The following is a 13,449-nucleotide window of genomic DNA, read 5'->3' as shown; positions in this document are numbered from 1 at the left end:
TGTTTTCATTTAGCACCCTGCCTGTGTATTATGTTTTACAAGATCCCCTAACAGTATAAAGGTACACATTGGACAAATTCAGTAAGGGTAGATATGTCTTTTTACACCAAACTACCAAACTGTAAAGCTTTGCTAAAAACACATAATTAACTATAATGCTTTGATAAATACAATAAAATAACAATAATCAAATAAAATTGTGTAAATCAATTAACTAACAAAATAACTGATATGTCAGAATGATTGGTGGTCAAAATACCTGTCAAAATTCCTGAGTGTGTGTATGTCTAAAAGATGTGTTACTGTGTGTATGTAAGTGTGTAAAAGCGTGCTATGTGAATAAATAAGAATAACTTACTGTTTTTGTAGTAGGAAGGCCGCTAGCATCCATGGAGTGTCCTTGTGTATGATTGTGCCAGAGTTGCAGAGTATTGTGCAGTAGGTGGTGAAGGGGCTGTAGGAAAGGTCCAACCAGCAGCACGTGGTCACATGAGGAAGCCACGGATAGCAGCGAAGTTGGAGGAGGGGTGGCATGACCCAGGCTCAATCCCTGCAGGTGCCCCATAGGTGGATTTAAGGAAAGGGGAGGGATTAGTACATGGGGGGAGGAGTAGGTGGCCATTTTAGAGTGAGAAAAGTTTACCTGGTCACCATTTTATGGGAGCCATAGGGCAGCAAAGTTCCCCACCTGCCCTCCCTAAACTTTATGGTTTGGGGGTGTCACACGTGTGGCCAAGGAGGGTAGGGGTACACAAGTTAATAGTTAATGGGAGGGACAGGCAGAACGGGTAAGTTACCTCCTTTCATTAAGGATATTTGTCACAGCAGATGGCGGGCCCTTGTCAGTCTGCCAGGATAAAATTGGGCCGGTAAGAGAGACTTATCTCGGTGGGATGGTTTAACCCCTAAGGTTGGTGGCCATTATTCTGGAGGGAAGATACTCAATAGGTGATGGCGGGCGCTCCAGGTAAGGTGGAGGCTCTTTGATAGTTACGGATGGGGCGGCATATCCTCTGGGCCAGGATGCTTTATGGCTGGAGGATATTGCTTCAGATAAGGAAGGGCAGACTGACTTGAGGTCATGCTGTTTGGTGGTCAGTCTGGCAACAAAGGTGTTGGTCGACCGGCATTGCTCGAACTTGTAAAACTATAACTGCCAGAGAACGTAATTAATAGACTCTTCGGAGTTAAAGCCTTTTCATGCCAACACATAGGAAATACGTGCTTAGCAGGCAAAGGGTTAAAGCGTGGTGCTTCACAGTATAGCAATACCCCTTATCTGAAAAACCCCAAATTTGGTTAATACATCCAGTAACTTAATCAGAACACTTATATTTTGTCACATCACCTCCAATGGAACCTCAGGGAAACCTCTAACCTAATTCTCTTCCCACTATGATCCCTACACTAACAAGCAGTACCACTGGGAGAGACACCCCCAATCTGTCCTACCACGTTGGAGCTCAGAGCTGCACTTTACTATCTGACTTGCCTATCTTACACTCCTAGAATAATCTATAAAAGAAGCTCGCCTACCTGTATCTACATACAGTACAGGTATGGGATCACTTATCCAGAAACACATTATCCAGAAAGTTCTGAATTACAGTAAGGCAATCTCCCATAGACTCCATTATAAGCAAATAAGTCAAATTTTTAAAAATGATTTCCTTTTTCTCTGTAATAATAAAACAGTACCTGTACTTGATCCCAACTAAGATATAATTACCCCTTATTGGGGGCAGAACAGCCCTATTGGGTTTATTTCATGGTTAAATGATTCCCTTTTCTCTGTAATAATAAAACAGTACCTGTACTTGATCCCAACTAAGATATAATTACCCCTTATTGGGGCAGAACAGCCCTATTGGGTTTATTTAATGGTTAAATGATTTCCTTTTCTCTGTAATAATAAAACAGTACCTGTACTTGATCCCAACTAAGATATAATTACCCCTTATTGGGGGCAGAACAGCCCTATTGGGTTTATTTCATGGTTAAATAATTCCCTTTTCTCTGTAATAATAAAACAGTACCTGTACTTGATCCCAACTAAGATATAATTACCCCTTATTGGGGGCAGAACAGCCCTATTGGGTTTATTTCATGGTTAAATGATTCCCTTTTCTCTGTAATAATAAAACAGTACCTGTACTTGATCCCAACTAAGATATAATTACCCCTTATTGGGGGCAGAACAGCCCTATTGGGTTTATTTAATGGTTAAATGATTCCCTTTTCTCTGTAATAATAAAACAGTACCTGTACTTGATCCCAACTAAGATATAATTACCCCTTATTGGGGCAGAACAGCCCTATTGGGTTTATTTCATGGTTAAATGATTCCCTTTTCTCTGTAATAATAAAACAGTACCTGTACTTGATCCCAACTAAGATATAATTACCCCTTATTGGGGGCAGAACAGTCCTATTGGGTTTATTTAATGGTTAAATGATTCCCTTTTCTCTGTAATAATAAAACAGTACCTGTACTTGATCCCAACTAAGATATAATTACCCCTTATTGGGGGCAGAACAGCCCTATTGGGTTTATTTAATGGTTAAATGATTCCCTTTTTTCTGTAATAATAAAACAGTACCTGTACTTGATCCCAACTAAGATATAATTACCCCTTATTGGGGCAGAACAGCCCTATTGGGTTTATTTAATCGTTAAATGATTCCCTTTTCTCTGTAATAATAAAACAGTACCTGTACTTGATCCCAACTAAGATATAATTACCCCTTATTGGGGGCAGAACAGCCCTATTGAGTTTTTTTTAATGTTTAAATGAATTTTTAGTAGACTTAAGGTATGGAGATCCAAATTATGGAAAGATCTCTTATCTGGAATACCCCTGGTCCTGAGCATTTTAGATAACAGGTCACATACTTGTATATTAGGATCATTTAGAGAGGTTGAACAACCCAAATTAATTATGTGACTATATAACATATTTTTACATGAGTTTTCAGGGTTTTTTTGCACTTAATAAAATACCAGACATTCCAGTTTTCAAGCCATAACTTGAATTGGAGTTTTTTTTTTCCAACTTACTTTTTATTATTTTTTACAATACATATAAACCACAATAAACACACTGCTTACTTTATCAATTTCTCCAGAGACAAAAGACAAACACCATAACTTGACATAACTGGTAGCTCCCAAAAAAAGAAAAAATTCCCAGACAAATTCGAATTTTTTTAAGCGCTAAAACCCTTGAATCAACAAAAAAAAAGAAAGAAACTTGAATATGAAATGTGAACTTTGCCTTTAACATACAGCAATTACATCACAAAACTGCAAGTTGTTATAGAATGCAGCAACCGTCCTTATCTTTACTATTCCACATCGGAACCTCATACCTTTGCATGGCCCACATTTCCAATTCTGTTTTCCTCATGGCTTTAGTTCTCCTGGACACTGCATACAGATCTGCTTGTTGGCACAGCTGATATCTCATAGCCTGCTCGGCTATCCTAGCCTCTTGCTTCATCTTCTCTTTCTCTATGCTTTCAGCCATAGCAATATCATGGACATACTTGAGCAAAAACTTCTTTCTCTCTATACGTTCTTCCTTTGGGTTCCTTGCCTTCTCCATCCGGAACGTGACATGATCCAAAGCAGATTTAATGAGTTTGAGGAAATCTGTATTTCTCCCCAGTGTCTGTATCTGATCCTCCTCGGAGTAGTTCTCCACTGCCACAACCACCTCTGCCCCCAAACATTTAAACATCTTTTCAACCTCAAAATAATCCCCACTAGTTTTAAAGGTAAGGACAATGATTGGGAAAACACCTAAAAGAGAGAAGGAAAAAATACCAATAGTATAAGCCAATTCCCCATTATACTGCCAGATATATATCCATAGACTATTTGAATATGGTAGATTATATTGTACTGTACATGAACATTAATACAACACTATCCATATCATGTATACAGTATCTATGTATATGGTTTGGGTTAAATCGGTTGTAAACCCAGCCACCCACTGCGCCCCCTAGTTTTGTTATAGAAGTTGCCAAAATACATAATTATAGATGCAAGAAAATTCACCAAAGAGAATTCTACTGAACTTCATTATAAATGCAAAAGAACTGGCCAATGAGAATGCTGATTCCCAGCACTGTGTCAGGCCCCTTGCTGGTACCTTACATATAGAGATAATGATGTCATTTTCCCGTCATTATATGGCACAGGAATCAGACATGGGGATAAAGGGACAGACTTGTTCAGTGCTGGGAAACTGTGCTTAATGCTCCCAACTCCAATTGCAGGAACAGAGAACAGGGAGCCAGATTTATACAGATCAGCTGGGATTCTCATTGGAGGATTTGTTATTGTGCAATATTGCTTTAAGAATACAGCCCTGATGTTGCTGGACTACAGCTCCCAGCATGCCTCACCCTTCATTATATGTTACATTATTCTGGGATTTGTAGTCCAGCAACAGCTGAGTAACGTTTGGTTTAGCCGCGCTGTGCAGCATTGTTTATATCCCCTTTAAACCATTCTTTCACTCATTCTCCTACCTTGGCTACAGGTTACACTTAGGGGTGTGTTTATTAACATTGGAGACAAACATCCCTGGTGACGTTGCTCATTGCAACCAATCAGATCTTTGCTTTTGTTTTCTGACTTGTAAGTGACTGTTCAAATCTAATTGCTAATTGGTTGCCACTTATTGGCATATGCAACGGCGCTGCTCCTCACCTAATGGACAGTTATTGTGGGTTGGGCCAGGTGATAGCACCGTCACCCCCACCCCCAGCTCTGGCACCAGATTGCCCCTAAAAGGTGGCTGGGGAGGTTTTTTATTTTTTAAAAATAAATTTATTATATAGGCATCCGAGGGCCACCCCCCTTAGAACTGCCGCCATTGGCACAGGCCCTCCGGTGACTATATATATTATTATTATTGTATGTAATTGATCGTTACCTGTCAGGTTTCTGCAATTTTTGAAAAAAGCTCTTATTTCCAACCCCTCCTGCTCTGACAATGGGGCCGACACCCTGCAATAAAAATAGACAATAGAAAAGAAAATCAAAGAGAATTTTCAAATATTCCTAAAACGACACGTTAGTGATGAATCAAATGTTGTTAGAAATGGATTCGCTGGGAACTTTGCTATGAAAAAAAATCACAAAGGTAAAAAAGTCACCATGAAAAATGTGGTTGAGACAAAAAAGACGCCGCAAAAAACGCAGATTGACTTTATTATATTTGAAGTAAGAAAAAACGCCCATTGACCAAAGAAATCACCAAGGGGCTGATTTACTAATCCACGAATCCGAATGAGAAAAATTCGGATTGGAAAACGAACATTTGGCGACTTTTTCAAATTTTTTTCATCGCGGTTACGACTTTTTCGTAAATTCTCGAGACTTTTTCATAGCCATTACGACTTTCGCGAATTGTCGCAACTTTGTCCTATTGAGCGCTTGAAAAATTCGCGACAATTCGCGAAAAAAATCGCAAAATACCGATCATTACGAAAAAACGCATTTGAACGCTTTTTGGACGTTCGTGGATTAGTAAATGTGCCCTATAGGGGCGGATTCATTAAAACACGAGTTCGAATCCCGAATGGGAAAAATTCTAATTGGATATGATAATTTCTGAAGATCGCAAATATCACAAAATGCTTACGGAAAAATCGTATTAGTCACGATAATATTGTATTGACGATCGAAAAGTCACAAAATTTTTGTACCGAACGATTGTAAACAGCGGAAAAACCTTTTTGATTTTTTCACGCAAGCGTACGAAAAAGTTGCGTAGGAGTCCGAAAAGTGGCGCAAGCATCGAAACAATCGGCGAAAATACGCTCAGAGCGTCCGTGTCTTTATAAATCTCCCCCAAAATGTCGCTGAGACAAAAAAGTTGCTACAAAAAATTGCCCTTTGACTTTAATGCATTTGGGGTAAGAAAAAACGCAGACTGACAAAAAAGTCCCCAAGGCAAAAAAGTCGCCAAGAAAAATGTGGCCGAGACAAAAAGTTGCTGCAAAAAATTCCCTTTGACTTTAATGCGTTTGGGGTATGAAAAAAAGTTGCTCATTAAAAAATCGCCTATTGACTTCAAGGCGTTTTGCAAATCTTTCAGAGTTTGGCGAATTTTTCGGTGAAGCGAGACAGATTCGCTCATCACTGACCCAAGTACAGTATATAAAGTGCCCAACATGAATCTGTCATTTTACAAAAAAATAAGGTGGGGGCTCAAGGGGAGACAAGTCCAGGGCTTCTTCATGCCACAAAATAAGAAAAATATTGGAAAAAAATTCCTTACTTATAAACAAACACCGGAACTACAAAGTCTGTGTAATTTGGGTCCAACCCGGACTCCTCCAGCTGGGACACAAAGTCTTCATAACTGTCTCTCCATTCCACCTTCTCATTAAGGGGCATGAAGTTACCTGGAAGTAGAAATTATTACTGTTAAATACGCTTGGGATCCATCGCTGCTTGTTGCTTCATACATATAGGAATTTATTATTATTCATTAACCGCAGAAGGTTTGAGATATTTTTAGGGTTCCAGATCCAGTCCCTCAACATTTGATCCAACCACCGGTCATTCATAATATGAATCCCCCCCCCTAATTGAATTGAGCTCTATTAAATATAATCCAGTAGTTACCTGAAGTGGAAATTAATCCTTATAAAAAACCTTTGGGAATGGGAGGCGCAAGCTGCTTCAAAGGACTTTTAATACTTCGTTTAATACAAATATGTGACAATTTATACATTCCAGACCTATCGTTGCACTTAGTTCAGACCACTTTATATCATAATAAGATAACAGGCTCCTGTTTACTTGTGTCACTGAAAAAGAATCCATTGGCAACCCCCCTCCTCCATTGCAACAGCCCATGCAGCAACTGTCCCTCAAGGCCCTGCTGGCTGCCTGTCTGTGTATTGCTGGACCTGTGGTCCCACCTTTTAGGCCTCATCCCCCCTATAAACTCTTCTAACATTGACCCCTTCGGCTGAGACTAAGGGGCATTTAATAACATTTGGATTTTTGTGGTTTTATAGTTTTTTGAATTCACAAATAAACTCCTTTCCATGAGCGTCAGTCATTTATAAAAAAATCCAAACCAAGAAATCACCAAAAAAAAAAAGACAGACTCTTGCACAAATAACTCAACTCTTTCCTATTGTTTTATGAAGTACAGCATCAAAAAAAACCCAGAAAACTTCTAAAACCATGAAGCAAAGAAAGATCTTCCAGTTGTCCAAGGGCCATTGACTTCTACATGATCTACACAGGGTTTAGATGGCATATTTTTGCTTTCGGAATTGTGACGGATCTTTTTGGTTCAAAAAACCTGAACCAAAAAAAGCTTTAGGAAATTTTTTCTAAATGTTGGCCAGCTCTTCTTTGCACGCAGCTGCCAAAGGTCTCTCTTGACTGCAGATGTCATCTGGACCTGGTGACCATGTTAAGAGAGGGTGGTCCTACCGCTGCTTCTAGTACTGTAACAAGTTAGATTTTTTATTTCTTGAGGTGGAGAGACCATATTTTCTTGCTGTAGAGACTGATAGGAACCTACATCATTACACAGGGATCTGCATTTGGCTGGTGGCATTTATGCTCAATCAGAGCTGATGGTCCATTATTCATAAAACAAGCTCTGCCTACTTGGGGTGGAGTCACAGGAACTTTAACTGGGAATATATTTGAAGACCCATATTTGAAGATCCTGGATAATCAGATTTCCTATGGAGTTTAGACCCAGGATGGAAGGTCTACTGTTCTGGCAGAGGTTTGTAGGCTGAAACACTAGTGAAATCAGTGCACATATTTTTGGCACCTAGAGTATAAACTGGGACCTACAGATGCAGCCAAGTTCCCTTACCGTGTTGTCATGTTAAGTCTCTTCCAGTTAACACAGGGGAAAAAGAAAAACCAAAATTTGACACCAGTTGGCGCATGGTCTATGGTGTTTCCTATTGTGTTTTGCTAAGTCTTTGCACTATCTAATGGTGTCTGGACATGGTGAGACAAAATGTGAAAACTTGCTGGCTGCATCTGTACATTAGAATACACATCAATATGTGTCTAATATAATATATAATAATCATTATAAGATAAAATGAAAACAGAATTGTGTAGGCTTGTGTTGAAACTGACACTTGTGGAAAAATGAAAAATTGAACCCAGCAAAGTTTACAATGGGGTGAACTCACCTAAGTAAGTGGCCCAGGTGCCCACACCTCACCCCTTCAGCTCTTGGGAAAATGTTAAACCAAATAGTCTCAAAATGAGAAAAGGTTGGCACAAAAAAAGAATTGTGGTGCAGTTAAAACATGTTTAGTTAATTAGTTAATTAAAGAGAAAAGCTAAAAACACCAGTCAGAATACATGAATGCATAAGCCCTGATGAAGCACATTTTTTAAGTCTCCCCGTGTTAAAGGAAAAATGGCATATATGAAAGATAAACATGTATACTTACCCAGCTGAGCATAAATCATTCCTCTCTCAGACTCGTTCATCCTTCCAAACCCTCTGTTATCCACCACCGTGATGGTGGCTGTGAGCTCATAGGCTCTCCTCTCCATGGTTACAGCACCCCCACTTGATATCACCCCTGATTTAGCATGTACTTCATACTTTCCTACATTCAAAACATACATGAGTGAGTTTATGAGGGCAGACTTGCCGTGCCCTGTGAACCCAAACAGCTGCAGTAGGACCCGATTGTAGCCCTGGTTCCCCCGAGGACAATAGTCCAGGCTGAAGTTCTGAATGTAGTTTCGGAGCTGGTTATAATCCATAGCTGAACGGTCTCTGAGGGTCTCTGTGCTTGCTAAGTAGGTGCTCCTTTGTTATCTTTCCTTGTTAGGTCTCTATTACTTTCACTTTCTATGTTTCCCTCGTTTACCGACCTGTGTTTGCAGAACTAGTGAGACCGGTCCCACCCCTTATAGAATTCAACACAGATACCGAGTTTATATCTAGATGTATCCTTCGTCTAAAACTGGCAATACACATACCGATGAAATAGTATCAACTGATTTTCAGTATATATATAAATGCTGTCTGGATGATCCTGACCAATATTGGTCGGTTGGTTGGGTAGGCTGGAAAACATCACCTGTCATTGGACCATTGGATGTGATGAGAAAATAAAATGGTTTTAATAGGGGAGAAGGGAGCCAGTACACAACCCTACCTATACTATCCCTTTACTATCACTTTAACAAATGGTCTATGCTGAACCTAGAACTGTACCACTACAAAATTGCCTATAGAATAGTCTATAGAATGTAAAATAAATTTAACAGAAAATTCTATAAGGAAGTTCCTAGAAGAAAAAATGGTTATAGGCACAACTGTGGTGCCGTATGTGGTATTACTGTATCATTGGTACCAGTTGTATTTGTATTTTATTCCTTGAGCGCGTAGAAGAACTATTGTGGAAACTTCAAATTTTTAGCCCATTTCAGGGATTGTATTAACTTCTTCCAAGATCTCTGCTGGGACGGTGGTGGGGGGATATCATTCCAACTTGCAGCACAGCAGTAAAGTGTGACTGAAGCTTATCAGAGCACAGGTCACATGGCTGAGGGCACCTGGAAAACTAAGAATATGTCTATCCCAGTGCTGTCCAACTTCTGTGGTGCCGAGGGCTGGAATTTCTCTAGCATACATAGTGGAGGGCCGCTAATGGAAGCCATTTTTGACCACTCCCCTTTTTAGCTTTTAGAATGATGCAGAGAGTAATATTCTGAGACAGTTTGCAATTGGTCTTTTTTATTTGTGTTTTTTTTTTTTTATTATTTCACTTTTTGTTCAGCAGCTCTCCAGTATGGAATTTCAGCAGCTATCTGGTTGCTAAGAGTTCAGTTTAACCTAGCAACCAGCCAGTGGATTGAATGGGAGACTGATATATGAATAGGAGAGGACCTGCATAGAAGAAAAAAAAGTAATAAGAAGTAACAATAACAATAAAACTGGAGCCTCACAGAGCAATAGATTTTTGGCTGCCGGGGTCAGTGACCCCCATTTGAAAGTCAGGAGAATAAGGTGAATAATTATAAAACTATTTAAAAAATAAAGACCAACTACAAAGTTGCTTAGAATTGGCCATTCTTTAACATACTAATAGTAACCCTAAAGGTGAATTTGTAGTTTGGTGGGTTGTTATAAAAAGATACATCTACCAATTTTATATGATTTGAATTTGTGTGAAAAACAATATTGTGCCAATGAATTGTACTCATCTAAATATAGAAGGAATGGGCTTTAAAAAGTAGCGTTTCAGGCTGATTTATGGAAAATTTCTCCCAAAACCCCACTAGTCCCGCCCATCTGTTCCACTTCCTGCTGCTTCCTTTTCCAGGCTGTGCAGGGGGGCTGGCAGCACTGTAGGATAGGAACCAATCAGCAGCTAGGCTAACCTGATAGGGAACTGAAGCCTGTCTGTGCTTGTGTGACTGCAGGGCTGTGATTGGCTACTCCAGTGTTGTAATGGGGCTGGCCAACATGGAGGGCACCAAAAAGTAGATAGTGGGCCTATATATAGCTAGCCGCTGTCTAATAGAGATAACCCTCTGCCTTAGAGTAACTACAGATACAGAAAAACAATTTTGTGTTTGTTTATTTTATATAAATACACACATCAATTTACTCAGCTGTTGCTGGACTACAAATCCCAGAATAATGTAACATATAATGAAGGGTGAGGCATGCTGGGAGCTGTAGTCCAGCAACATCAGGGTTGTGTTCTTAAAGCAATATTGCCCAATAACCCCTTGAACATTTAGCAGATTTAGACAGTGATATTATAACATACATTATTAGTCTTTTTTTTCTGCTGCTCACTAGGTTACAATTACAGTTTTCTAGTTGTTAGGGTCCCATTTACCCTAGCAACCAGGCAGCAGTATGGTAATAGAAAGGAGGATCAATTGGAGAGGGTCTCTATAGTGAGATAAGCATAAAAGCATTAGTATAAGTAATTAAAAACTAATATAATTAAAAATAAGGAACAATTGGCTAGTTTTTAAAAATAGCCACAACATATTGAAAATCAATTTAAAGGTGAACTTTTCCTTTAATACAGGTATAGGACCTATTACCTGTTATCCAGAAATCTCCGAATTACAGGAAGGCCACCTCCCATAGACTCCATTGAAAGCAAATAATTAATTTTTTTTTTAAATGATTCCCTTTTCTCTGTAATAATAAAACAGTACCTGTACTTGATCCCAACTAAGATATAATTGCCCCTTATTGGGGCAGAACAGCCCTATTGGGTTTATTTCATGGTTAAATGATTCCCTTTTCTCTGTAATAATAAAACAGTACCTGTACTTGATCCCAACTAAGATATAATTACCCCTTATTGGGGGCAGAACAGCCCTATTGGGTTTATTTCATGGTTAAATGATTCCCTTTTCTCTGTAATAATAAAACAGTACCTGTACTTGATCCCAACTAAGATATAATTACCCCTTATTGGGGGCAGAACAGTCCTATTGGGTTTATTTAATAGTTAAATTATTCCCTTTTCTCTGTAATAATAAAACAGTACCTGCACTTGATCCCAACTAAGATATAATTGCCCCTTATTGGGGCAGAACAGCCCTATTGGGTTTATTTCATGGTTAAATGATTCCCTTTTCTCTGTAATAATAAAACAGTACCTGTACTTGATCCCAACTAAGATATAATTACCCCTTATTGGGGGCAGAACAGCCCTATTGGGTTTATTTCATGGTTAAATGATTCCCTTTTCTCTGTAATAATAAAACAGTACCTGTACTTGATCCCAACTAAGATATAATTACCCCTTATTGGGGGCAGAACAGCCCTATTGGGTTTATTTCATGGTTAAATGATTCCCTTTTCTCTGTAATAATAAAACAGTACCCGTACTTGATCCCAACTAAGATATAATTACCCCTTATTGGGGCAGAACAGTCCTATTGGGCTTATTTAATGGTTAAATGATCTCTTATCCAGAAGATTACATGATGATGCCTTATCCGGAAATACCCAGGTCCCGAGCATTCTGGATAACAGGTCCCATACCTGTATAATTGATTAATAGCAAAATATAGTTTTTTCTTCCTGGTCCTCTTCCCTTTCCACTTATCCTTCTCTGGCTCATTGCAGCATTTCAGCTTTGCTTTGCTTCTTAGCCTTAGAACATCCTTAACACCTGCCTTATATACGCCCTTATAAATGTAAATAAAATGTTGTTTGGTTGGCCCTGGGACATTTCCCTAGAATAGTGATCCACAAGCAGTGACTCCCAGGGAACATGTCCTTCACCAACCCCTTTGATGTTGCTCAGATGGGGCAATTCTTGACATTTAATTGTAGTTAAAGGGAAAAGTAAGGTTGGGGAAACCTAAATTAGAATTTTGTGTAGTGAATAAAGCCTGTGGCCCCATCAAGGAGATTAGTGCGGGGGGTAGGACACCAGGGGCGCTACTGCCCCAGTTGGGAACCATAGTGTTTAGATGTAGGTTGAAGGGAGCTGCCAGTTGGGGCAGTTGCATGTTCTGCACTGTATTGTTGAACATGCCAGTGAGATGGGCTTGGGCATTGGCTGATCCTCCACCCCAGTTGGGAACCATAGTGTTTAGATGTAGGTTGAAGGGAGCTGCCATTGGGGGCAGTTGCAAGTTCTGCACTGTATTGCTGAACATGCCAGTGAGATGGGCTTGGGCATTATCTGGTCCTCCACTCATAACAGATAATGAAAGTCTCCTATTGCATTGCCAAGCGGCAGGAGTACCAAGAACTTCTTGAGAGTAACTGAGACGAGTTTGTGCGTTCTGAGACGGGAAAGGATAGTTGGAATTATTAGCGCCATTAGGCTGGAAGGTTGCGCCATTGAACACACCTGGAAGAGCTTGCTGAAGTAGAATATTGCCTGCGTTCATTCCATCTACGTGTGTGCCTTGTCTGCTTTGTACAGGAGAGGCCTGAATGGGTATCTGTCTAGTGGTAGGAGTCTGCAAGCGATCAATTAACCAATCACATGCTGCCCTAGCTACCTCTTTTACCCTAGCCTCTTCTTCTTTCTTAGCCTCCTTTCTTTTCCTGGCTTCCTCTCTTTTCCTAGCCTCCTCTCTTCTTTCCCATGCCTCCTCTCTTTTCCTAGCCTCCTCTCTTCTTTCCCATGCCTCCTCTCTTTTCCTAGCCTCCTCTCTTTTCCTAGCTTCCTCTCTTTCCCTGGCTTCCTCTCTTCTTTCCCTTGCCTCCTCTCTTTCCCTGGCTTCCTCTCTTCTTTTCCAAGCCTCCTCTCTTTCCCTGGCTTCCTCTCTTTTCTTAGCCTCCTGTCTTCTTTTTCTTGCCTCCTCTCTTTCCCTTGCCTCCTCTCTTTCCCTGGCTTCCTCTCTTTTCCGAGCCTCCTCTCTTCTTTTCCTTGCCTCCTCTCTTTCCCTTGCCTCCTCTCTTTCCCTGGCTTCCTTTCTTTCCC

General features: G+C 40.0%; 1 protein-coding gene across 1 annotated transcript; it reads right to left on the bottom strand.

Annotated features, from left to right (window-relative positions):
• Positions 1–3,055: 3,055 nt before the first annotated feature.
• On the bottom strand, positions 3,056–8,840 carry LOC116407708. Its single transcript, XM_031893573.1, has 4 exons — positions 8,467–8,840; positions 6,297–6,423; positions 4,947–5,020; positions 3,056–3,802 (listed from the first exon to the last, which is right to left on the bottom strand). Exons 1-4 carry the CDS (start codon positions 8,786–8,788, stop codon positions 3,315–3,317), a joined length of 1,011 nt encoding a protein of 336 aa, XP_031749433.1. The 5' UTR covers positions 8,789–8,840; the 3' UTR covers positions 3,056–3,314.
• Positions 8,841–13,449: the final 4,609 nt, after the last annotated feature.

This window comes from Xenopus tropicalis, chromosome 9 (assembly GCF_000004195.4).
Source record: "Xenopus tropicalis strain Nigerian chromosome 9, UCB_Xtro_10.0, whole genome shotgun sequence".
NCBI classification, from domain to species: domain Eukaryota; kingdom Metazoa; phylum Chordata; class Amphibia; order Anura; family Pipidae; genus Xenopus; species Xenopus tropicalis.
The sequence above is the reverse complement of the archived record's forward strand: the minus strand, read 5'-3'. Positions and strand labels throughout refer to the sequence as shown.

What these genes read in the sequence shown, in the direction of transcription:
- LOC116407708 (XM_031893573.1), bottom strand. Translation starts at nt 8,788, where the DNA reads ATGGATTATAACCAGCTCCGAAACTACATTCAGAACTTCAGCCTGGAC. An exon ending in AATGATTTATGCTCAGCTGG is followed by an intron (nt 6,424 to 8,466) that starts GTAAGTATACAT and finishes TTCTACTTCCAG; the next exon opens with GTAACTTCATGCCCCTTAAT. An exon ending in AAATTGCAGAAACCTGACAG is followed by an intron (nt 3,803 to 4,946) that starts GTAACGATCAAT and finishes TCTCTCTTTTAG; the next exon opens with GTGTTTTCCCAATCATTGTC.